The 27,947-nt window shown below is 37.2% G+C and overlaps 1 protein-coding gene across 1 annotated transcript; it reads left to right on the top strand.

Annotated features, from left to right (window-relative positions):
• Nucleotides 1-1,545: 1,545 nt before the first annotated feature.
• LOC134747432 (uncharacterized) lies at nucleotides 1,546-22,086 on the top strand. The gene is made up of 6 exons (XM_063682057.1): nucleotides 1,546-1,642; nucleotides 2,086-2,384; nucleotides 4,051-4,144; nucleotides 4,943-5,085; nucleotides 5,324-5,507; nucleotides 21,185-22,086. Exons 1-6 carry the CDS (start codon nucleotides 1,546-1,548, stop codon nucleotides 22,003-22,005), a joined length of 1,638 nt encoding a protein of 545 aa, XP_063538127.1. The 3' UTR covers nucleotides 22,006-22,086.
• Nucleotides 22,087-27,947: the final 5,861 nt, after the last annotated feature.

The raw sequence follows: 27,947 nt of genomic DNA, 5'->3' as shown, positions 1-27,947 counted from the left end.
GCCCCATCTAACCTGTCAGCATACATGGCCAGGATGCTGTTGGTGCTGTCCCTCACCCTGCATAACAATGAAGCGGCTCTTTTGCGCATGATGGCAGCAAAACTATCCACGCGCGCCTCTGCAAACATTGTTGATGCGCTGCAGTAGCGAGGGAGCCCCATCAGCACCCGAAACGCATTATTATACTGTACTCGCAGGGCGCTGTACTGTCTTTGCGTGTAGTTCACCCACAGGCTGCTGGTGTAAAAAGATGTACAAAAGGCTCGGAATAATGTTACCTTCACTGTCGGTGAGCTACAAGCGAACCTGCGGGCAATCATGTTCGCTCTAACAGCCAGCGCCCTGCGCTCCCTCTCGACGTCAGCACCGTCCTTGAGGTCAGAGGTAATCATATGTCCCAGGTATTTTTGAATAACTCCAAAGAGATATGTAATGTTGAATTTGATGAAATTATTTGGTGTTATAATGAAATGCAACCTCTCTACAATCTGGAAAATGTAAATTATAGTCGAGGAATACCAGATTTTTCAACTTTTGATGGCAACAAACCTAAACTTCTTATCATAGATGATTTGATGAGAGAATCAGATGGACGAATCGTTGACATTTTTACGAAAGGTAGTCATCATAGAAACTTAAGTGTTTTTTATATTACACAAAACATATTTCATCAAGGGAGAGGTCAACGTGATATTTCATTGAATACAAGCTACATTGTATTTTTTTTAAATCCCAGGGATAAAACTCAAATACGCTACCTGTCACGACAAGTTTACCCAGAAAACTCAAAGTTTGTGGATGAAGCCTACAAAGATGCTACAAAGGAGGCTCATGGTTACCTCATGATTGATCTGAAACAAAATACAAATGACATATGCCATTTTAAAATAAAAATATTTCCGTTTGATGGGCATTGCACAGTGTATGTACCTAAAAAGGGGTTTAAATATGATAAAAATCAGCATATTTTAGTCAGTTCTACATGATGCATGCAAGAGTAAACACATAATATAAACATTTACTCGAAGCATTGCAGTTGCTTAAACCCAAATATCGTACTGCGTTACTTAAATCTTGTGACGATAAAGAGATCAACATTATTTGTGAGTGCATTTATAACGTCCTAAATGGGAAAATTCCATTAGGAAAAAAAGAAAAGTCAAAACTAAAGAAATATAAAGATATATTAAGAAAATTAGTTTCGAAAGGGAAACATAAAATAAGAAAAACTGTTATAGTTCAAAAAGGAGGTGCATTTCTACCTATTATTTTAGGTGCAGTTTTAAGTGCTTTAGTGAACTCTTTATCATAAACAAAATGGAAAACACAAAAAAAATGTTATTAGTTGAATCAGATTTTATTGAAAGGTTGAAACGAAATGAGAGTCCACCCGAAAATTCGTCATCTCGGCTAGATGGAGAGATGCAAAAAATCCTTAAAAGTAAAATGAATGATCGCGAAAAGTGGACGTTATATTCTCAAGCATTGCATAGATTTCTACATTTTATTGAAACAGATCGAAAACCGTTTAAAATACCCATCGTAATGGAGGGTGTAGATCAAGTCATCAACGAAAGTCATGATATTATAAAAACAAAAGTGAACAAAAAGGAGGAGAATGAAAATAATGAGTCAGTTACAGGTGATATAACTGAAGCAGCTGAAAATTCCGCAAAAAATTTTCGACCGTAGATAATATACAAGTTATAACTCAACTAATAGAAAAGGCTAAAGAATTCAGGCTACCTTTGTACATGTGCTTCATAGATTACACGAAAGCGTTTGATTCTCTTCATTTCGAAGCCATATGGAAATCGTTAGCGCAACAAGGAGTGAACCAGAAATACATTAACATAATAACAAATTTATATACAAAGTGTAACGCCAGAGTACGATTAGAGCGGGAAGGTAAGGAATTCCCTATACAAAAAGGAGTTAGACAGGGAGACCCTTTGTCCCCAAAAATCTTTTCAGCTGTGTTAGAATCTATCTTCAGACGTCTAGATTGGGAAGCGAAAGGTGTAAAAGTCGACGGCGAACTACTAAGCTACCTACGTTTCGCGGATGACATTGTGGTATTTGCAGACAGTCCATCAGCTCTGGAAAGTATGATCACCGAGTTAGCAATGGAGAGCAAGAAAGCTGGACTAACAATGAATAAATCTAAGACAAAGATTTTAACTAATAGAAAACCTGAAGATATTACTATAGAGAACGAAAAAATTGAATATGTGAAAGAGTACATATACCTCGGACAAATAGTGTCGTTTGAAGATAGCACAGAAAAAGAAATACAAAGAAGAATATCTACATCATGGAAAAAGTATTGGGGACATAAAGAAATTATGAAAAACGGCTCTATTAATATTGGAATAAAGAAAAAGGTATTCGACATGGCAATACTACCGTGCTTAACATACGGTTGTCAAACATGGTCTTTGAAAAAGGCAGACGAAGAAAAGATTAATGTTTGCCAAAGAAAAATGGAAAGGAGCATGCTCGGACTAAAACTATCAGACAGAGTAAGAAATGACAAAATAAGGAAAGTTACCAAAGTAGAGGATGCAAAGATAAAAGCTCGGCGGCTTAAGTGGCAATGGGCAGGCCACATACGTAGGATGGAAGATAATAGGTGGACCAAACGGCTGACAGAATGGTTTCCGTATGATGGAAATAGAAATCCTGGACATCCGAGGAAAAGATGGAGGGATACATTTCAACAAATAGTTGGCGACAACTGGATGCAAAAGGCCCGCGACAGAGAAATGTGGAAACGCATGGGGGAGGCCTACGCCACAGAGGCGACTACTATTACTAATATGTAATTGCGGAGAACCTCCCCAGCCCTTCAGGCCAGGAGGATATGTGACTCCTGCTCAGGCAGCACATCACAGTTTATTTAGATGCTAATAATTTATATGGATGGGCTATGTCCCAGTATTTACTTATAGGAGGTTTTCGCTGACTATCTCAAGAGGAAATCATCAGTTTTGATATGAGTAAATTATGACCTGAAAATGATAAAGGTTACTTTTTTGAAGTAGATTTAGAGTATCCTACGAGCTAACATTTTGCCTTGAGAATAAGGTTCCATCGATAGGTATGAGTAAAACAAATAAACACACACATAGGTACACTAGAAAATAAAAGCAACTATATAATTCATTATATAAATCTGCTACAGGCTATAACATTGATTGAAAGTAAAAAATCCGATCCGAATCCTTAGTTCACTCAACGTCCATTGCTTTGTGGGAACACACTACATAAATGAAGATATACATATATATACATCGATTGACACCGTGTGCTGAGGCTGAGAAACAGTGACACTGTTCTAATAATAATAAGAACAGTGCGATTGACATACTCCGCGGTTAAGCAGAGAAACATGAAGTTGCTCTGACAAGAGCAGTTTAGTTTGCCACTGAAAAGGGCAGTTTTAATATTGCCCTGAGAAGGACAGTTTGAATATCCGGAACCAGGAGCCTGCAGCATCTTCATCGGACTCGTCGTGTCTTGTTTCCAAGCAGCGAGCGCGAAGCGGCGGAGCGAGGCACGGCGGACCGACGACACGATGTTAACTCCACGGGCTATAATCTTCAAACATCAAATTATAGCCTTAGTTATCTGTGGCGTTTGAATGTTTAGTATTTCAGTTGACATTTATTCCGCTCCCCTTGCCCCCGCCAACCTGTCAATTTTAAGTTTGCCACTAGTTTTTGAATACATGTTGACGCCATTACGACATTACTGTTTTAGCCTTGGTCGAGTGAAGTATCGTTATTTCTATCCGAGCTTATCCTCTCAAGTTAAATCAGTAATACTTGTGGGATAATAACTATTAATATGTCGCGCAAGTACTGTGTTGATAACTGTGCAAGTATACGACAGGACGTTAAGTTGCACCAGTTTCCTGCATCGGAGATAGGACTCCAAAAGTGGTTGCACTGTATTAACAGTGATCGGCTTTTAAACCTGAGTATCCCGCAACTACGTAAAGTGTTTGTGTGCCACAAACACTTTGAACGTAGATTTATCACTCCCAAGAACCGGATACAACTTGGTGGCTATCCCACTTTGTTCTCTCAAGAAGAGATCGAAAGTGGTATACCGAGTCTCCCACAGGAAGCCGATCTAACTGGTAAGTTTTAATGTCCTTTATTACTCGTGTAGTTTTAGTTAAATTTAATTTTGTAGCTCGGGCCATGCTAATGAGTAATGAGTCTTGTAAAAATACCATGCTAGTGAAAGTCCTCAAGAAAGTTAAAAGATGATTAATTTATTATAGTCATTATAGAAGAGGTAATAAATTAAACTTTTATCTTTTGGAGAGCTAAAGACGGAGTTCGTTTTGATAGATTTTGTTTTAAATGAAAACTGCAAAATATGATATCATTAATATAAAAATAATGTACAGAGATACTACACACATAGAAATATTACTTTGTTACTTTTATTGTTGTAGCTCTAGCAAATAATTATAATATGCTAATGTACAAAGTACTAAAAGTTTAGTTAACAGCATGGTAATTAAATTAAGCCTTTAGGCTTTGAAGAGCCAAAGATAATTTTAATATATTTATCTTGCAAAACTGACTGAAACATATGGTATTTATTTAATATGTGATTACTTGTCACTGCCATATTATTATCTGTTAAATTTAGGGTTGAAGGGGTTTTACTCAAGCGTTGCACAACACTGAATATATCCATATTGCATATGCTACTGAATATAAAGCCTGACCAGGAATATATGTGTCGCTTCACTTCAAACTAGTAAATCCATTCGACGCTCTCGGCAAATATCTACCCTATGAGGACTACGTTTGTATGGAGAAGTGATCGTCCGCTTTCCTGACATGTGACATCATTGTTTATCGTCATTGTGTGACGTAATATAGGCCATTACTTAATTTTCATTTGTCGTTTTTTTCTGCAGCCCACTACTCGGACGGCAGGAAAGTGAGTGACACGATAAAAAATACTTCGAAGGCGGTTTCATTTTTTGATGAACTGTTCGATTCCTGCAACGGGGCCACACTTAATAGCAAAGAAGCAGGTGGCAAATCTTTGAAGAAGGCGGTGAGTTGTGACAGATGGCTCTCAACACCATGAATTTTGGCGTGAAGCTATAAAAAAATTAGAGACAATAAGGTTTATTGATGAAAGACGAGGTGAAGTATCCGTGCCTTCGGTGAAAAACTGGATTATAACTTTAAAAAGTTATATAAGGCTGTGGCAGTTTTTCAAAAACAAAAATATTAAAATAATGCGGCCAAGGTATTTTAACTCGGACCCCATTGAAATTTTTTGTGGGCAGGTACGAGCGTACAATTACCGCAACAATGATCCCACTTGCCACAGCTTTATAAACTTATGGTTCTCAATTATTAAATATAAAAAAATGTTCGAGCCTAAAGAATATAAGGAAGCAGAGACCACTAATCCTCTTGACAACACAACGATCGAATGCGATTTAGAGGGCATGCAAGCACAAGTTCACCGTGAGCGCTTGAATGTGCACTCACGAGCATACACTGCGGGATGGGTAGTCAGGAAAATATTGCAAAAAATCAAATGCAAAAACTGTTTCACTGATCTAACCGCGCCACAAGAAGGATCTTGTCACGGTTGGATCAGTGAAAGAGAATATAATTCGATAAAAAATAAACGACTATCGTACCCGTCAGAGTATGTCGTGAGGATGTTTGGAGATATTGTAAAGGAATCAAATGAATACCTGGAGAAGAAGCCCCATATAAATAATATTTCAGAAAAAATTAAAGGGCATATCCTCTCCAAGTATTCATTTGATTTTCTGAAATGCGCGACTCACAAAACAGTTGTGCTTGAGATGTCAGTAACCGTCAGCGTGAAATTTGCTATATTCAACTGGTGTAATATAATTAACAAAATTTTGAAAGGCACGGATATTTGTCGTTTACGAAAATCTTTACCTTTAACTCAAAGGAAAGCATTGACAAAGTACAGAAAAACTTTAAAAAATAAACAAAAATAATTCTAATATGTTGTTTTATTTCTAAATTTAATTTCCCATGTAAAACCTAGTCAAAAATACATGACTTTACTCCTTACACATTACTGTGCAGGGTAAATATCATGTATTTCTGTTTAGGTTTTAAAAATAATTTTCAAAGCAACTGGTACCAGTACCTAGAGAGGCTCTTTACATTTAGCCCCTTTGGCCAAATATTCACAAAAAAAAAAAAAGAGTCCGATCAATTCTATCATGATCTTACGGTCTGCTATTGGCCGAAATAGCTCTATGACAGTTGTGCGTCTGATACGTAGTATCTCTTATTAGTCTGTGGTTAACTCCACAGCGGCCGGCGAGCGAAAGGACTCGCGCAGGCGGGCCACTCAGTTTTATTGGCGCGCCGCGGCACGCGTGCGCACGTGCCAGCGTACCTCCCTCGCGCGCCCCGCGCGGGGTTATCTCTTGTCTTACTCTTTTATGTAAATACGTCTCTTTCATTCTTTCCACCATTTTTGTATATAAACCGTGCATATTGTAAATAAAATTCATTCAATTCTTGTACATAGACAAGTTTTTTACTTCAAGATACTAACTACAAAACCTTCTGAACTACATAGCCAGTACCTTCGCTACAGCCTAAATCGTACATTGATCTCAATACAGATAAAATAATACAGTCTAGAATCAAGTTTGAGAAAGACTTATAAATTAATGGACAATGCAGTCTTTGTTAAAACTATGGAAAACGTTGAAAAGCGGCCGGATGTTAGAGTTGTAAGTGATTGGGAGTTAGGGAAGACGGTTAGGTGCGCGCGCTCTAATCGGTCGTCTTAACTTTCATAGCTCATCGATAATCAGTGTTGATATTTCGATAATACAAATGACTAGAAATAGTATAAAGTATGATAAGCCTATACAATATGTAGGGTTTACAGTCTTAGAACTAAGTAAAACTATATGTATGATAACCATCATATTTATATGTTGCGAACAGAACAATCTGACGAAGCATTTGAACGCCAATTGAGATCCTTTTTATTGGATAATCCATTATATTCTGTAAAAGAATATATGGAAATGACGTCTAATATTATCAATAGATTTAATTAATTATATAATATGATATTGCTTACCTATTCTTATATTGTAATGCATTGTACTATAATTTGACGACCATTACGAGATACCTAGGTATAACTAGCCATATTGACATCTTTTTCGTGACCATGCTAATATTGACATCGTATATTTATTTCCCAACATTTATTTGACTTTGTGATGAATTTTTATCTGTATTGACATTTGTATATAATAAGTGACGATCATAATATAAATTCGTATAGATTAAGTTAAAATAATTTATAATGTAATTTAATATTATGAAATAAATAAATCTAAATCTAAATCTATGTTGTCTAAATATAATGAAAATATGTGGCTATTATACACAGACACAGACTCATTCATCTATAACGTTAATTCAAATGATTTCTATGAGGATATCAAACCGGATGTGGAAGATCAGATTCTTACTTACTTACTCGTACTTACTTCGGTGACGCAACGGCCCAAAGGGAGTCCTGGCCTCCGACACCAGATCACGTATACATCCTTGTCTAACTACCCACAACGCAAGCCTTATTAAGCTCACTCTAGGACTTAGTTAATTTGTTACTCGTAGTGTCCTATAATATTGATTTATGACAACTAAACATGTATACAAGTAATATAAATAATACATGGACATATTACATACATATAGTATATTATAAAAATACATATACATACACATACATACGAAATCAGATGACTTAAATTATAAACTCTAAGAATTTACCATTCTGCCTGAAAAAAAAAAGAAGTTTTTAAATGCAAATCTGTTTGGACACTGTCTAATTTTAACAGGAAGACTATTCCAATGGTGTCTACCTGAATAAATAATGAATTGGACGTGTAACCTGTTCGGTGAGATGGTATAGACAGGGAAAGGTTGCCAGCAGTGTGAAGTTGACCATAGAGTAACTTATACTAGAGCGGTACTGTCATAGTAAATCTTGTAACCCCAGTAAATTCACTGCCGGACTTCCGGCCGAGCGTCAATCGCGGTCTGACGTGTTGAAAGTGGTTAAATCTTAAATTTGGTTTTTTATTTCATTTTGCGCTCAGATCAGGGTTTGTGTGTATGTATGTGTGGTGTTGGGTGAAGGTGGTAAGTGGTATTTTGTGTTTTGTCCCGTTTGTAGTTTGCCTTCATAGTTTACTTAGTTTTTTAAAACGTTGTGCGGGTAGTTCCCGCTATGAGCGATAATACCCCCGGTGATCCGGGGGGGTCGGACGAGATTTTTCTTTCGGCGCCTCCGTCTCCGGCAGCTTTTATAACTGTAAACCATGCGAATGAAATCAAAGACACGGAAATGAAGGACGAAAAGGCTGAACGTAGGAGGGAAAGACGGAAAGCTCGAAAAATGATAAAGTCGCAAACCGGTCCGTACTCTCGATCTAGGTCCAGGTCGATTCATTCTGAATCGGACCGAGAAGTACATACTACGTTTGTTGTAAAAAATGCGTTTTCGGGTTTGCCAGTGTCTGAGTCTCAAGAATCTGTGCTCCAAGCTTAAGCTAGTAAAATGTAACACAAAACGAAAACCAGTGTGGTTAACAAATGGCATCAGAAAATCATGTAGACAAAAAAGAATAATATACTTGCAATATCTGAAAAACAGAAACCAGTACAGCTATCACTATAAAAACTACAATAAATTGCTGAAAAAAGTAATTACGTACTCTCAGAGGCTTGAAAATTATAATCTTATCAATAAGTCTAATAACAAAAGCAAAGCAATATGGCATATTATAAATCAGAGTAAATACAGAAACCCTAGACCAGAGATAAAACAGATAAACTACAAAGGTAAAACTCTGCACAGTCCTGTGCATATAGCGAATGCTTTTAACAACACCTTTGTTGAACTAGCAAACACGTATTTCAAACAGGATACAGGGATTACACCCCAAAACAATATAGACTCGGTTGAAAATTCTATTTTTATGCAGCCAACTTCCCCAAAAGAAATCTTAAATATTATAAAAGGCTTGAAAAACTCGCAGAGCGTTGGACACGATGGGATATGTACGAAAGTGATTAAAACTTGTTCAAATGTGATAGTAGAACCACTCTCGCACCTAATTAATTTAAGCTTATTTACTGGCATATATCCAGAAAATCTAAAGATAACAGTTGTTAAACCTGTATACAAAAAAGGCGACAAAGAGCAGTGTGAAAACTATCGCCCGATAGCTTTAACTTCAATCATTTCTAAAATATTCGAAAGATCTATTTACAATAGGTTAAGTAAATTCTTCGAGAAATATAACATATTAGCTAAAGAACAATTCGGCTTTAGGAAAAACAGATCGACTACTTTAGCTATCGTCGAATTAATGAACACAATCTCAGAATGCTTGAATACTCGTCAACCTGTCACAGCTATTTTCATGGATATGACGAAAGCATTTGACTTTGTATGCCATAAGTTATTACTAAATAAAATATATCAATATGGAGTACGAGGGACCGCTTTCGACCTCATTAAATCTTATTTAGAAAATAGGAAGCAGTACACAGTCATAACTCGCATTGATAAAAAAAGTAAAACAGAACTTGTCTCGAACTCGATAAACAGAACAGTAGAACGAGGAGTACCACAGGGTAGTATATTAGGGCCTTTGTTGTTTTTGTTATTTATCAATGACTTGCCTAACGTTATTAAAAATCGTACTGTTCTCTTTGCTGATGATACAACTATCTTAGTTACAGGAAATGACAGCGATACCTATCAAGACAGACTAAACCTGGCATTAAACAATGTTATGAAATGGTTCACTGTAAATCAACTCATTGTTAACTTAAGTAAAACAAAATTTATGCAATTATACCTGCCGCAGTCAAAGCCAAAAAAGATTGTACTAAAATATGAGGATCTTCCATTACAAGAAGTAACAGAAATTAAATTTCTTGGGCTGACGTTAGACTGTCACGGTAGCTGGAAAGCACATACAAATAATCTTTGTAAAAACCTAAGTAAATATGTTTATGCACTTAGGAAAATCTCAACCATGTCCTCCCAAAATACTGCGCTCTGTGCGTATCATGGTCAAGTATCTTCTATTTTGAGATATGGTTTACTGCACTGGGGAAACTCTTGTAATAAAAATGACGTATTTATTCTACAAAAGAAATGTGTTCGATCTATTGCAAGAGCAAGACACACTGATAGTTGCAAGCCTTTATTCAATAAACTTGATATCTTAACCCTCCCCTCTATGTTTATATTGGAAGCGTGCATATTTGTCAAAGAAAATTTAAATCTCTTTAGAAAAATAAATAAAAACTTGCCCCGAAACCATCAAAATAAATATGAGATACTTCCAAAAATCCCTGTAAAAACTGCCTATTATAATAAAAGCATATATGTAATGGCTGCTAAATTATACAATAAATTACCTGACTCAATCAAAGATCAGGATGTAAAGGCGTTTAAAAAATCTTTAGTAAAAGTATTAAAAAAAGAGATTCCTTACAATGTAAATGACTTTTTCAATATAGATTTCTCTACAAATTTGTAATTTTATATGATAACACTTGGCCTATTTTTTCTTATTATGTAAAATTAGACTAAAAAGGAAAATATGGTCAATGAAAACATTGTAAATAGTGTAAATACATAGTTAGGTAATATAGATTTAAGTAAACAAATATTGTACGCCTTAAGGCAAATTATAGTGATTCCACTAAAATACATGTAATCCACCTTTCTGTAACAACCTATAATTATGCAATAAATGATTATCTTATCTTATCTTATCTTAAAAACCAATTGAATCTGAGACTAAAACTCCCCCCACTCCTCTACAGACGTCACCCCCGGTATCACAAACTGAAAGCTTACCCGCAACTCCATCGCTAGCCGTCACAGATAGGAAACTGTACAAACTTAGTGACCCTGGGCCGTTTACCATTCACGTACAATACGATAGTGAGTCCTTAGGTGCTACGTTGCATCCTGTGACTTTTGGACAATTTCTTCACAGCCATCACAGGGAATTTCTGAATGTCGTTGACGGATCCGTTAAGGGTATAGGACGAAATAGAGTTTCTGTCCGTTTTCACTCTGCTGAGGATGCAAATAACTTTCTCCTCTCGAACACAATATTGTCAACAAAAAATACAAAGCGTTCATCCCTTCATTTAATGTGACAAGAGTAGTGATTGTTAAGGGGATCCCAACTGAGTGGACACCGGAGGACATACAAAGTTTTGTCAAGGTCCCTGTGGGGTGTGGACCGATAATTAAATCCAGACGCCTGAATTTTAAGAAAAATAATTACCAGGATGGTACGTATAAATGGGTCCCCTCGGAAACAGTGGTGCTTACATTTGACGGACAGGTCTTACCTAGCAGGGTTTTGGCCTGTTTTAACTCCTTACAGGTAGAGGTGTACACGTTTCCAACTACTCAATGTCACCAATGTTGTAGGTTTGGGCATACAAAAAATACGTGTCGATCGGCCCCTCGCTGCTTCCGTTGTAGCGGCAGCCATACGGGTGACAAATGCGAAGACGATAGCGATATTGCAAAATGTGTGAACTGTAAGGGTGAGACGGGACACTTTGCTACCAGCAAGGCTTGCCCCGAATACAACCGACAGTGCAACATCAAGAAGACCATGGCAGAAAGTAACGTTTCTTACGCAGAGGCTGATAAAATGCATCCTACATTAGGGAAATCGTATTCCAACGCGGTCACGTCCTCGGCTTCTAACAAAACCTCTTATAAAAAAACGGTCTTTTTAAAACCCCGTACATCTCCCCCTCCTCGCATGGGATATGACAGAGTTGCCCATATGGCCCTGTTTAATGAAGAGGTAGAATCGTCACCCAATGGAACGGCATTGAATAACCCATATGCGTCTTCCCCCTCGGAAACTATTATTGCCCTACTCACGCAATTAATCTCTACCATTTCCAAATCAAAATGGTCCCCACCAAACAATCTGATGTCCCACGTCGCCTCTTTACTTCCTTTACTCTCCTCTTTCATTTCAACTTTTTATAATGGATCAGTTGGTCCTACAGTGGAACTTTCGTAGTATCCTTAGTAAAAAACACGACTTAATTTATTTATTGAACAAGCATAAACCCAGAATCGTCGCACTTTCAGAAATTTGGCTTAAGCCGGATACTAACTTCCGTATCCCTGGATTCGTCAACATTCGTGACGACAGAAACGATGGATATGCCGGCTGTGCTTTACTTATTAGAGACAATATTACATTTAATGTCATTCCAACTCCCCCCGTTGATGGTTTACATTTTGTTGCAATAAAAATCAAACAATTTACTCTTGTGTCCCTCTATATTCCACACCCGTCAAAATGTATACTGGATCAATTATTGTTGATTTTACAATCCCTATCTCCCCCCTTACTAGTGTTAGGGGATTTTAATTGTCATAATCAGGTTTGGGGCAGTGGCAAGACTGACTGGATAGTCTGTTACTTAAAATAATGAATGAATGCAACTTGTGCATTCTTAACGCAGGTTCTGCTACCAGACGGACACGACCTAACGAAGCTACTAGTGTGGTGGATTTGTCATTGTGTTCCCCCGATTTAGCCTCTCAATTGACATGGGAAGTACTAGACTCGTCATTCGGAAGTGACCATTTCCCAATCATAATTGATTTTCCTCCCTTAGCACTTAAAAATAAAACCCCCAATGTTCCCCTTCTCAGGATTAATATTCTCAATGCCAATTGGAAAGAGTTTAAAGACAAATCGGATTTTTACTCTTTATTATTTCCTATTTCTCCTGAAAAAATTGAGGACTGTGCTTCGTCTTTCACAAATGCTCTTGATCAATGTGCAGGGGCAGTTTTTCCACTTAAAAACGCAGCATCTGGCAAAGTCCCGTCCCCACCCTGGTGGGATTATCAATGCACCAATAAGGTTAAAGAAAGGAAGAAAGCTGAAAAACGATATCGATATAATATGACCCAGGATAATTACGTTTTTCTTAACAGGATATCGGCTGAGACCAAGTTATTTCTCCGTTCTAAAAAGAGAGAAGGGTGGAAGTCGTTTTGTTCATCGATTTCCCCTACCACTCCGTCGGGTTTAGTATGGAAGAACATTCGGAAATACAGAGGCTCCAAAAAAACGACTACCTATACACATCCATCCTCTCCTGACTGGGCTGATGATTTCATGGATACGCTCGCTCCTCAGTATGTTCCGAGTGAGATAGAAGCAAATTTAGTGTATTGTTTGGGGTCCTCAGATCCACTTGACTTCCCATTTTCTTTTATAGAATTAAAAAACGTTTTAAGCTCTGTGATAGATTCCACTCCTGGGGGGGGGATGGTATCCCCTACTCCTTTATATGTAATTCCAATGATCAATTTCTGCATTATTACTTAGATCTTGTAAATACTATTTTTGTTTCCGGTTACTTACCACAATCGTGGAGGTCTCAATTAGTAATGCCTATCCATAAAACCAACAAAGACCAAGCGGACCCACGATCCTATCGACCTATAGCTCTATCATCGGTCATGCTAAAGATTATGGAACACCTCGTAAAGAACCGAATAGAGTGGTTTGTGGAGAGGAACGATTTATTAGCCAAATCACAGTTCGGTTTCAGGAAGGGTAAAAGTACCTCCGACAACCTCAGTATATTTACTACTGATATTCGATTGGCCTTTTCTCGTAATGAATCAATGGAAGAATTCAGAAAATTTACCAGTAAAAGTGAGGTTTGGAACCACTTTTTGCGTTCTTCATCGGGCCAGAAAGCCAAGTGCATACACTGCAATAAAGTGCTTAGCAGTTCAGGCGGTAGCACATCCACTTTAAAAACTCACCTAGTGAAACAACATAATGTGAATACTGGACATACTGGTGCGGAGGCTTCTATGCCTTCGACGTCAACGAACAAAGATACACAAAAAGGATCCGTATCAGAAAAAACCGCGGGAGAGACAGAGGAACCTGTTTCAAAGAAAAGGAAATTGACCGACTATTATGAAAGTGAACAATCGATGGAGATGACAGTCACACGGATTACACTGGACGGGTTAACGTTTAGAGTGTTTGTTAATTCAGTGGATCTTGTGCGCCTCTTTAAAAAAAGTGGACACACGTTGCCTAAATCTGCCAATACGATTAGAAAAATTGTGTTGATGGAGTGCGAAAAGGCTAAATTAAAGGTAACTCAAAAATTGGTGCAATTTACAAAAAACGGACACAAATTGTCTTTAACAGCTGATGAGTGGAGTTCAACAAGAAATCGCAGGTATATAAACGTTAACCTGCACTCGCCTCTTTTTGAATCAACACGAAAATACATTAGTTTGGGGCTCGTACGCATAGTGGGCAATGCAACAGCAGCAAAGTGTGGATCATTAATAGAAGAGCGCCTTCAAAGTTTTAGCTTGTGTTTTGATGACGTAGTGGGCCTTACTACCGACGGTGCTAGCGTAATGGTGAAAATGGGCAAAGGTTTACCAGTTTACCATCAACTATGCTACGCTCATGCCTTGCAACTTGCTGTTTTGGACGTACTCTATAAACCAGACGTAACAACAGCATTTGAAACCGATGAATTGCCAATATATGACAGTGATTTTGAGGACGATGAAAGTGATTCAGAAGAAGACGGAATGTTAATAATTGCACCAACAGCAAGATATCTGACACTACTACAAAACGCTAACTATAAATCTGTAATAGACAAAATGAGAAAGGTTGTAAAACTGTTCAGAAAATCACCTACTAAAAATCAGTTTTTGCAGAAACACGTTCTCGAAGACCACGGGAAAGACATTAATCTCATTTTAGACTGCAAGACAAGATGGAGCTCATTGTGCAATATGATTGAGAGGTTTATTATGTTATATCCATCAATACAAAAGGCGTTAATTGATTTAAAATCAAGCTTACGTTTCACCAATGATGAAATAGAACTACTGAAGCATGTACACGAAGTATTGGAAATAGTGAGGAGCGTATTAGAAATCATGTGCCAAGAAAATGCGACTCTTTTGACAGCAGATACTGCTTTTAAACACATGTTTGAAAAACTTAAAAGCATGGCTAATCAGGCTAATACGGGTCGTCTAAGCGCTCAATTGTTGGCAGCTCTAAATAAAAGAATCGGAAACAGATACATTTTACTCCAGGGAGTTTTAAAGTACTTGAATTCGCCAAAAGAGTTTTTTGAGGAGCCTCAATCAGAAATCTTTGAAAAACCTTCGCGAGACATAATAATAAAAATAATTCAATCGTTGGCCACACAAACAAGCAAACTAGCCTGCAGTCAGACCGAAGTAGACACTGGTACTGCAACGTCTGCAACAGATGAGCAAGTGACGCAGTCTCAACCATTAGGAACATTTAAAGACCAGCAGCCTTACGACCTCTTGACGCAATTCATTTTAGGACCTAAACTGAACTGCGACGCTATTTCCTACCACGACATTGTTATTGCGATCAAATTTCGACCAAGCCAGCGATAAGCGACCCAGTCATTTCATTCACTCATCTCAAGTGTATTTCGTACCATGACCTGACACTTGAACCGAAACTGAGTCGCGGGAATGTCAAATTTAGCGATTGATAAAAAGTTACTCATTCGATGCATTATTCTGAATCGCTTGGTACACACATTAAACACATTAGTGATACCAAAAAGTTTCGTGTTTTTACAAGGAAAATGTAAGTACCTAAAGCTAATTTTATCACCTAATTAATTAATTTAGTAAAACTAATAAAATTTTAATAACTAGTAAAAGTTTTAAGATTTTGTTACCTAATGTTTTTAGATGTCGGACGAGCTACTTGATCTTGAATTTTTGGAATGCGATCTTGCAGAGAACGCATTCCAAAAGCAACGGAGACTTTATACTCGTCAACAGTGACTTTGATTTGAGCGACATGGAGTTCATACGACGGTATCGACTCTCAAAGGAACTAACACAAGAAATTTGCGACGAGCTTAGACCGATGGTTAGGGAAACAACTAGGTCTAGCGATATAGATTTAGAGACAAAGGTAACCTACCTACGTTATACGTTACTTATTACATTCACAAATAAGCAATTTAGTGTTTGAATAATGATGACTGACCTATTGTTAACTATCATCCATGTATTCTATCCAGATGGTGACTGCCTTGTCTTTTTATGCTGTTGGATCTTACCAGAGGCCCGTAGGGGACATAGCTGCGCATTCTATGGCGCAGCAGACAGTTTCAAATGCTATTACTCAAATAACAGCTTTATTAAATACACATGGTGTACGAAGAAAGTACATAGTATTTCCCAATACTCTGGAAGAAAGGAATGCCACAAGAACTTCGTAAGTACTTAGGTATAGGTATTATTCAGAATGTTGAAAAAATCCCATTTAAAACGAAGTCATTTTAAAACATTTATTTTTGCCTTTCCGTCTGATCATACTCGGGGACATAGGTATTGGTCTTATCACCTGATGATTTTATTACCTGTAGGTACAATAAGTACATATTTTACTGTAATTTTTCAGATTTTTTAATACTTTTGGGATGCTTGGACTTCTAGGGTGTATAGACTGTACACAAATTCCGATTCTACGACCATCACAGTATGAGGAGCGATATTACTGTAGAAAACAATACCATTCCTTAAATGTACAGCTGGTAATTTAATTCAATAAAAATTAAAATGATATTTTTTCACGTAAATATACTAAGTATTAATCTATTGACCACTTAAATTACAGATTTGTGATGCAGATATGCAGATCACCAGCATAGACGCTAGTTACGGTGGGGCAACCCACGATTCATTTATTTGGAACTGTCATCCAATAAAAACTGTCATGGAATGTCTGAATGAAAATACTTGGCTTCTGGGTAATTATTTGATTTATGTATGTACAGTCAGCAGCAGAAGTTGCTAAGCAGGCGAGGTGTTCAAAATGCCCTTGACACGCTGTTATTCTCTTAAAAATAAAGTCGCGTCAAGATCATTTCACTTCCCACCAGATTTTCCATTGAATCTTCTTGCTCTGGCATCTGTAATCAAATATATTTTACATATCAATTGTTGGACATTTTTATAATTTATTATTGGATTACATAATATTGTCTTCGGTTACCGCGATAGTTACTCATGAAATAAAACTATGAAAACGGATTATATCGCGTATATTGAATTTATAATACATCCCGACGTTTCGAACTCTTTACAGCGTTCGTGGTCAACGGGTGACTGAGCAAAAATTACAAAATGCAAAAATACCCACATACTAAAATAATGAACAATCATAGACTACAAACTTTAAGGCTGGTTGTACATGCAAAATCGGTTCATAAGGCTAGTTATACACTATAATTATTTTTCAAGTAAAGATATATATATACGCGATAAAAAAAAAACTATGCCGGCTCCAACCCTACACCACGGTTTTTATCGCTATCGCTATCGCGTATATATATATATATCTTTACTTGAAAAATAATTATAGTGTATAACTAGCCTTATGAACCGATTTTGCATGTACAACCAGCCTTAAAGTTTGTAGTCTATGATTGTTCATTATTTTAGTATGTGGGTATTTTTGCATTTTGTAATTTTTGCTCAGTCACCCGTTGACCACGAACGCTGTAAAGAGTTCGAAACGTCGGGATGTATTATAAATTCAATATACGCGATATAATCCGTTTTCATAGTTTTATTTTATTATTGGATTATTAAATTGATTGGATGAGAAGTTTTTAATTTTCTTATTTTGTTTTCTTTTTTTTTGTGTAGGTACTGATCCTAACACTAACACTTAAATAAATAAGATTATCACTAATATCAAGTACGGACAAAGTCTGCAATACAATATAAAAGATATGTAAGTATAGACTATTTCTTCGGGAATAAAATCACAGCAAGAACACTACAATATTTCACTGTTACTTACTTGATTGAAAGGCTCCACTCTGACACCGGGGAGCCCAGATCCAAACGAGTTGCCCAGTATTTGGAGGAACCTCTTCTCTATATCACAGAGAGATGTAGCCTCTGATGATCCTCCTCCAGTGCGTTGGATTGATGCGCGATTGAAAGCCACAGTTTTTTTCAGTTTAGATTTATAATCGTTCCAATACTATAAAAAATAAAACAAAAACGTTAAAAATGTTTTCTGTACCTATGTTTATTTTGATTGTATTTGCCGGCAACTTAATTTGCTCCATGCTTTCCAGTCTTTTATGGCTCCGTCACCGTGCGCGTTCAAAGTTTCTGTCACTCTTGACCACATTCTTTTAGAATGATCTCGTGCCCTTGCACTTTTATTATAACCATTCGCGATATCTTTATGACCATTTAAAAATTCCCACAGAGTCTCTAGCTGGGCATAAGTCACACGACGCCGTGGTCCTTCGCTAAAACAAAACAAGCCGAACACTTCAAGGAATTTTAAGTGATCCTACTTTGAACACGCAAAATCACTGAAACATTTGAGTAACTAATACAAAAAACACTGGTAATACGATTAAAATCAAATACTATATTTAAAGAATATAAGGTTAAATACTCAAGACATTGTATTTGTCTATAAATTTAATATTATTAAAACTTCCAACTTCCAAAACTTTATCACGACCGCAAAGCACAGCACTTCAAATAAACAAAAAAAATATTATTACCTGTCAAGGGCGAGACGTTCTGAACAGCATTAACGAACTGACATGAAACATTATTTAAGTTTGTCTTTTTTTTGCTCAAAAAGACATTAAATTTTATACAAAATTGTAACCACCATTATTAATTATACGTTAAGATGTTTCCTTATCTAAGCCTAAGTAAAATAAACGGATAAGTTAGTAAGTTAACTACAGAAAGGTTCTGGTTTTCGAACGATCAAACATCACAAGGATAAAACGAGATAGATTAATACGATTCCTATAGCGCCATCCTTTTCGTGTCGAAGCGATTCAGTTGCGGACCAGAGACAAATATCGGTCTTTCATTCACTTGTAAGCGATTGAGATTCGGCTCTGAATAGTCGACGTCGTGGTAGCAAATTGAGACGATCACTTTAGGTTCCTAAACTGAACTGCTCTGCGTTTGGATCGTTTTTAAAAAGATCGTGGTAAGGCCCCAGTTACTTCACAAGTTGGCAGCCGAAACTACCGCGGCGTCATCGTCCTCTGCTGAGACATCAACTTTAGTTTCAGAAGACGACTGCGCCCCTGAAATGATTTTATTCGAAATGGCTCTACACGAGAATGGAGGAAAACGGAGCAAGTATTTGTCTAAAGCATACCAACACTTATTGTCCATTAGGCTGCGTTTCCACCAGAGATGTGCGAGGATGCGTTGCGAGGGATGTGTTTGTCATTAACCAATAGAAACGCTTCATTTACCTATCCTCGCTTAGCTTAGCTCTGGTGGAAACAGCTCAGAGAAGCGAGGTTTTTGTACATACAAACGAAGGGAAAGATGTGTGCGAGGAATGTGTTGCGAGGCGGCGTCGTGCGAGGTAGCTAAGCGGTGCGAGGATGCGTAGCGAGGATTCCGGGCGAGCGGGGTGCGGTGAGGCGAGAGCGGAGCGCACGCGATACTGGCCGCTGAGTTCAGTTGGCTCCCGGTTTCCATCATCGATCGGTGTGCGTAATCAGCGTAGTTATGGACGAGAAATTAATTGAAGCGGTTAAAAATTATCCATGTTTATGGGACATTTCTTCAAAATATTACAAATGTAACGAAACAAAGGATGCTGCATGGGGTGAAATTGTGGAAGAAATAAAGTTTAGAGACGGTAAGTAGAAAAACTGTTTTTTTTTCAAAGAATATCTTATTGTACACGTGCCGGATGAATTCGTGACGAAATACGAGTATCTTGCCACGACACTTTTCCTTCATTATTAAAATAGGAACAGTATTTTTCTCTAACTTGATTACCATCACTTGTCTCAACGATGATTGGATTGTCAGTAATGGGTCTAAGAGTACCCGTTGGAATTGTTGTTTCGATGGTAGAGAAATAATCGGGCTGTCTTTCTATTAAAAAATTATGCAACACACAAGTGGCTTTTACGACTTTGTCTACTGTTTTTACGTTGCATTCAAAGTCTTTACGGTAAACATACCATTTTCGAGCCAATACTCCAAAAGTGGTTTCCACAATGCGACGTGCCCTCGACAGTCTATAGTTAAATATACGTTTTTGTTCATTTAACTGAACCCGCGGGTATGGGCGCATAAAATTTTCCAATAAAGGGAAAGCCTCATCTCCAACAAACACAAACGGTACTGGTTCTCCTCCTTCATATAAGGGTTCAGGTTGCGGAATATTTAATTGTTTCTCTCTTAACAATCTTCCGAAAACACTATCATCGAAAATTCCAGCATCACTGAATCTTCCCTGGGATCCTACATCAACCATTATAATCTTTCTTTTTGCATCAGCTAAGCACATTAACACTATAGAAAATCGATGTTTATAATTAAAAAAACATGATCCAGAATTTGCAGGACACTTGACATAAACATGTTTACCATCTAGAGCTCCCAAACAGTTTTTAAACTGCCATAGCTCTCCAAACTCTTTTGCAATTCGTTTCCAATCATCTTCAGTGGGTTTTGGTATGACAAGAGGTTGTAGTACCAGCCAAAGGGCATCACAAACTTCGACTACAATCCTCGACACAGTTGAGACTCCAATTCTAAAATTTTCTGCCAATCTATGAAATGACAGACCCGTTGATAAATACCTGAAAAAAAAACGAACGTGTTAAAAATATAGGTGATAATCAGGGTTCCGATAAAATTGCGACATTGCTATCAATAATATGGACATGACTCCAAATTTGAATAAATAAATTAATCATTCAATCATAATTTAAAAAAACCTGTTTTAATTAATTTTCAAGTCGAGGGTAATAAAGCTACTTGTGTTAGTATTTATTATAATCTGTTGCAGTTTTTTTTAAATTTTGATTGATCGATTAATTAATTTATTCATATTTGGACTTATGTCCATATTATTGATAGCAATGTCGCAATTTTATCCGATTTCTGGTGATAATGATAAAATATGTGTTTATAACAAGTCAATACACGTATTGATTACCAATCATACGTTTTGTTGTTTCAGTTCAAAGCGCAAAATCTCGTTGGAAACAGCTACGGGACAGCCATCGCGACGCCCTTAAGAGGCAGAAAACAAAAAAAAGCGGACAGTCTCCACGAAAAATACGTGAATGGAAGTATCAAAAGATCATGGAATACCTTTTGCCGTACATGTCAAATAGAGAGAGGGACTCAAGTTTGGAGAATACTATTCTATCACAAAAAACAGATGATTCAAGTTCTCAAACTTCCAATAAAAGCAACGATGATTTAAGTCTGCGAAGTGAAATAGCGTCTCAAAATTCCAATAAAAGCAACGATGATTTAAGTCTGCGAACTAAAATAGCGTCAACGTCCGATGTTTCATCCTCATCAAAGAAGAAAAAAGAAGATGATTTATCATGCATATTGAATAGACATCTAGAAAATCAGGAAAATTTTCGAAAAGAAAGACAAGAATTAAAAGAATTCTTAAAACCAACGGATCACGATGATATTGATTTGTTCTTTCTTTCAATGGCAAAAACATATAAAAAACTACCTGATTATCTACAAGTTCCTTTAAAAAGGAAACTTTTTAATATTATATCCGAAACTGAGGAATCTTACGTAATGTCATGGTATAATCCAAATGGTGGTTATAATGGTGGTTATTCTACTTGCTCTGGTAGCGATACAAATAACATGATAGGCCGGATGGAAACACCGTCGTTACAACTGGAATCTGAATTGACTAATAACGTGGTAGGCCAGATGGAAACACCGTCGGAATCTGAAGCTACTAGCATGCTGCCAAAACCAACACCACTGGGATCAGAAAAAAACCATTTCCCGTGAAGAATATAATTGATTACATCTTCTATTATAATAAATGATTATTTTTTGTACTAATTACTACGATTTAATAAAAACAAACGAATTTAAAAATAAAACGTTTTTACTTACTTCAAACATATTGCTATCCTTTCCTTAGCTGATATACAGTCTCTGAAGTGGGTGTCATTCTTCTTGATAATATTCTCAATTAAATTGAATAATATTTCAAAGGTATTTCTAGACACCCGATAAGAATTTTCGAATGTTTCATCATCAGCCGTGGCGAAAAAAGTAAAAAATTCTCCATGTTGTCGATGAAATTTTATATGGTTTCGTATCCAAAATCTGTGACGTCTTCTGTGTGTCAAAAGAGTAGAAATAAATTCTGTATTCTCTGCCTCCATTTCTTCATCGCAAATTGATAAATATAAAAGTATTTTTCTCCGCTGATCCATGCTACACATCTATCTACCTCTGAGACTGTCCAGTGACTACGCTCGTGTCCGTCGGCCAACACATCCTCGCACCGCTCGTAGCCTCTGTCACCTCCTCGTTACACAGCCTCGCGCCGCTCAGCCGCCTCGCACATCTTTGATGGAAACACTCACACCGTTACACCTCCTCGTTACACAGCCTCGCGCCGCTTAGCTACCTCGCACATCTCTGGTCGAAACGCAGCCTAAAGCCCACTAGTGTAGAAGCGGAACGAGCATTTTCCACTGCAGGATATTTCTGCAGCAAACTACGGTCGAGAGCGATACGTTACTTGCGTTCGTTTATTTCATTGTCGGCATCAGAGGGCCTACCGCGAACAACCTTTGACGTGTTGCCTCTCTATCGCAATTGTAAATTCGTACGTAAGTGTGACAGGGAGGCGACACGTCGAACGTGGTTCGCGGTAGGCCCTCAGGCTCAGGTAGGGTTGCCACCTTTTTTCTATAATAATAATATAATAACCCGCAGGGCAGCTTGTGGCGAGCTGTTGGGGAGTAACGACCCCACGGACCCGAGTGCTCCCGAGAGTCGGTCAGGGTCTCCGTCTCCGGCGTGTCTTCGTCGGTCGGAGTGGACCCCAAGGGGACCCGCAGGACTCTCAGCTCTGGCTTGCCTTCATTGGCTGTCCAGAGAGGAGTCGCTAGAGCTATATGCTCCAGGGGTGGAAGTGAAAGATGCATAAGACGCGAGTTGGCACAGTGGCTGTTAACATCAGTCACTGGGTAGAAAGCGGCGCACACCTCTCGACACCCCTGAGCCGCTCACACCGGTGTTGCTCCTGGTCGTCTTCACGACGGCAGTTTCAGGGGCCCATCTAGTCAGCGGCAAGTCACCACCTGCCTCGATAACGTGTAGTATTAACATTGTTATGGCAGGTGTCCGGAGTTCTTTACAATAGCCCAGTCTCATTGTCCACCCAAACTTCAATCCATAGACCGGTATACTGTTCACTTTTTCTGCAATAGTCCCAATGCCTGCTGCGACCGGTTCATGGGTGTCCATTATTGCGCCTGTGAACGGGTTCCAGCAGGCGTTCTACATGACATTAAAGCTCTCCAAGGGGCCTCTACGTGTTGGATCTATATCCCCACGCAAGCCTATCAAAAGACCGGGATTTATAGGCCCGTGATATCCAAGGAGATACATATAATAATATAGCCTCTTTATTCCTTAATAAACAAACATAATTTACAGTTTCATTTCTTAATAATTAAAATTAAAATTTCATTTCATGCATTTCTATTTCTTACATAATTAACATTCCGAATTTACATTTCCATTTCCTAGTTTACCTTTACCTTTTTTCTATACACACATAGTATTTTTGTCAAAATATTGAAAAAATATAGTATTTACTGGAAAAAAATTAAAAAAAAATTGGATTTTGAATTCGCCTCAAATCCAATTCGCATACGATGTGATATCGGTGACATTTGTATAACCCTTTCTTGAGTTATGAAAATATAGTATTTTTCGTACTATATTGTTTTTGTATAATATATAGTACAATGTACAATTGACTAAAATATAGTACGATACTATATATTATAGTATGGGTGGCAACCCTAGGCTCAGGTATTCGGTTTCATTCGCTGTTATTACTATTTACAATGCTGTGACCACTCCGCCATCGCCACCGAATTACTACATATTTAATGAAACAGTCATGCACTTCATTTTTATGTTTCAAGAAGTAAATATGACGATAGCTTGTGGCTCCATCCTTGAACAAAACAAAATATCTCTTTCCTGATACAGATAGTTCCTCTATAGGGCCACAGACGTCACTGTAAACAATATCTCCAGGTTGTGTTGGCCCTCTATGAGATTTATTAAATGGCAGCCTGGACTGCTTGCCATATTGACATGCTTCACATATAAAAGTATCACTACCAGTCACTACCACAGGAATTGCACCATTTTTGCTCATATTTAGTATTTCTTTAGTATTAACATGTCCGAGCCTGTCATGCCAAACTTTAATGTCAGTTACCACACTATTACAGGTTTCTTGTATAACAGTTTTAATGTTCAACTGATACAGATTATTGTCTTTCAACTCGGCACATCACTCCAACATTATTTTTAATTAGAAGCGCTCTTTTGTTATCCTTAGTAATAACATAACCTTTTCTAGTTACTGCACCCTCCGAGAATAAATTTCTTCGCAAGTCAGGCACATATAGTACATCTTTTAATATACTTTGCTCACTTTGCCCATTAACAACCTTATTTATGAGTATGAGTACAGAGCCTTTTCCATGAACTTTAATCTGTAGCTTATTCCCTAATTTGACCGTCCTTTTATCGTCACTCTGATAATCCTCCAAATCATGGAAGTATTCTCTTCTGAAAGTCATGTGCATGCTCGCTCCTGAATCCAAGAACCACACATTATCACCATATGTAGACGACAAGGTACTCTCAGCGCTGAACGCTAACATGTCCGATTGCTCTTGGTTCTTGCGAACAGATTTCTTCGGCGCTCTGCAGTCCCTTGCAAAGTGTCCCCGCTTGTTACAATTGTAACAAACAAATCTATGTGTATGATTGGAGGAACCGGCTTTACTATTTTTATGGCTATTTTGTTTATATTGTGCACCTAGCTTCTTTGACACTATTAATGCGGATTCACTTTCTTCCTCTGTAGTCAAAGTTGCTTCTTCGTCTAACAATCTTGAAGTCAAATTGTGTAGTGTTTGCTTAGACGAATCCAAAGATAACCACGCTTGCCGAAAAGAACGGTAACTTGATGGCAGGGTCGACAGGATTTTAGTCATTATAGCCATGTCACTTATAGTTTCTCCACTTTCTTGTAACTGCTTTGCCAAATTTTCGACCTTCGAAATATGCTGAGCAATGCTGTCGGTAGATGACATTTTATATTGGTAGAACTTTTCATGTACCATCATTTTGTTATACTCCGACTTCTGTTCATAAATCGATTCCAATTTATCCATAATCTCTTTAGCAGTTCCACAATTTTCAATCAACGAGATTTGATTCAAATCCATAGACGAGGTTATAATAAACATAGCCATGCCATCTTCTTTTAACCATTGTGTAGACTGCGTCGCCGTCGCCGTTCCTCCTTCCGGTTTTACTTTCGTAATATCCAAACCCTTTGCTTTCAAGGCGCAATTTATCTGAAATTTCCACTGACGGAAATTTCTACCATGAAATTTCTCTACTAGCATTGCATTAGTGACCTCCATCTTGAGAGTTGATATTTTACGCGAACCACAGTCAATCGCCAACTTATTTCTGCTCTTCACAGTTTATTTCTACGCGCACTAGCGTGCCTGGGCCTCATAACCTATTGGGGCCAGGCTATTATCAATTAAACTATGAGAATTCTTTTAATACTTTGTTTTAATTTCACATATATTGTTTAGCATTTTTTTAGCACATTCCAAAATTATTCAGCATAATTATGGCATAATTTAGACATGTCTAGTCATTTTTTCAAATCCCGAGTTGGCAACACTGATGACGACCTTTTTCGAAGCATTTCGAACGGCGCGGGGCGGGGGGAGTGGGTGGACCCAGACAGCGCTGGCGCATACATTCAGTAAATTTGAGCGGCGTCGGCGTGCCTGGCGGTTCGTGTATTTAGTGAAACGCACTTAGTGAAACTATTAGTGAGATACTGTTAAAAGGACGGAATGACGGAAATAACGGATTTAAGCATTGGTGGGTAAGAACACAATGACATTATAAATGTTATGTTATTAACTCTTATTATTACAAATTAAGTAGGTTTATGTGTAAATACTTATTTTACTTTTTAAGGTCTCGCGTATTTAGACGAATGAGGTATTTCCGCGGACACAATTAAACGTTTTGAAGGTACGTGTTTGGTATTTTCGTTGTCTGATTATTATTTTCGTTTTTTTGCATTAGAAAAAAGGTAAACAATGTTGACGTGTCTTTTTATTGATAAACGCTTTAAAAAATATTAAGTCTTGTCGGCCGCCATTTTGTGGAAAAGCTAAATTGAAGCGAACGTGTAATAACTGATACCTATGGTTTTCTAGTATGTTTTATAATATTCTGAATACCTAGTTGGTTATTTTATTATGCTTAACATATTTCAGATAACGAGATTTCCCTCCAACTTATGAAAAGTATGAAATATGAAGAGCTCAAGGAACTTGTACCGAATATAAAAGAACGAATTTTGTTTAAATGTGGATTGGAACAGCTCTACAAACTTACAGACGTACGTACCTACGTATCTATGTTTTTTTACATCAACCTTTATTTATTAGTTGAATCAACAGCTGCCCTTTTGTTAAAATGACACATTACTTTTCGTTAAATTCACAGTTTTCCTTTTTTTATGTAAATGGTTATGTTTATAGGATACGTCATCGGAAGCGGCAACAAGTGATAATGATATTATATCAGCGTCGTCTAGTCCAGGTACTCCATCAGGGAATGGGTTCAGTTCAGACAACTCGAGATCCAGAAAAAATCCACGCGCAAGTGTTTGAAACATTACTAAACTTGTTCTCTGCTGTGTCTATCTGTCTGTTCGCGATAAACTCGAAAACTATTGCACTGATTTTTATGCGGTTTTGACTAATACAATTTTATATTATAGCAATTCATGGGGAAGGTTTAGATATACACCGTGACCGTTAATAACCCGAAAGATTTAAGCTAACGATACTAGAGCCTAATTAGAGTATATAAAGTTATGTAACATATAGTCCAAAAACTCATAATTAAGGAGATATTAATTATTACAATTTTCAAAAATAAATTAAAGGCGTTACTAATTAAATGTGCTTGTTACGATATAAATGAATTTGAAAACCTAAGTGATAATTTGCAGTATTAGTAGTAGTGGATATTTGTTGCATGCATCTTTTGTTTGTAATTTAATCGAATCGATGACACTGACATTTTGTAATTTAAATAATTATTAATTTATAACATTATTCTATGATTATTAACTTGAACCAATAACTGACATATTGAAATTGTATTTAATTATATCTATCGTACATTTAAGTCTAATCTTAAAGCACTTGGAAATATGACGTGTAAAAAATTGTATTATTTTTACCAATAAATAATCTGAATCTGAATTTACAACAAATCAAAAGTTAAAAAATCTCCAGTGTAACACACCTTAAGGGCGTGAGCATGTCGTAGCCACCTACTTTTTTTACACGTAGATGCACTAACTGTATGGTTGTTAGCCAGTTTCATAAAGAAGTTTGGTATCTATCTACAAAAACTTTTTACTACCGAAAATATTTTCATCACGAGATAAAAGGATATAACATGCAACTAAAATACAGTGTAGTGCATTAAGCCGAATAATTATAATATCTTACACACTTCAATCTCAAGTAGCTTTTTTGTTATCACTGAGAATAGAGATAATTAGGTTTGTTCTGTTCTAAGTCGCGAGAGTGGTTCTTCTTATAACTGGCTAGTTTGAAATTGATTGTCAC

The sequence above is a fragment of the Cydia strobilella genome, chromosome 14, assembly GCF_947568885.1.
Source record: "Cydia strobilella chromosome 14, ilCydStro3.1, whole genome shotgun sequence".
In the NCBI taxonomy this organism is placed as follows: Eukaryota; Metazoa; Arthropoda; class Insecta; order Lepidoptera; family Tortricidae; genus Cydia; species Cydia strobilella.
The sequence above is the reverse complement of the archived record's forward strand: the minus strand, read 5'-3'. Positions and strand labels throughout refer to the sequence as shown.

Bases quoted from the DNA above. Each gene is read 5' to 3' on its own strand.
- LOC134747432 (XM_063682057.1), top strand. From the start codon at position 1,546: ATGGAGGGTGTAGATCAAGTCATCAACGAAAGTCATGATATTATAAAA. The intron at 2,385-4,050 runs GTATTCGACATG...ATCACTCCCAAG, and splicing joins ATATTGGAATAAAGAAAAAG to AACCGGATACAACTTGGTGG. The intron at 4,145-4,942 runs GTAAGTTTTAAT...TTTTTTCTGCAG, and splicing joins ACAGGAAGCCGATCTAACTG to CCCACTACTCGGACGGCAGG.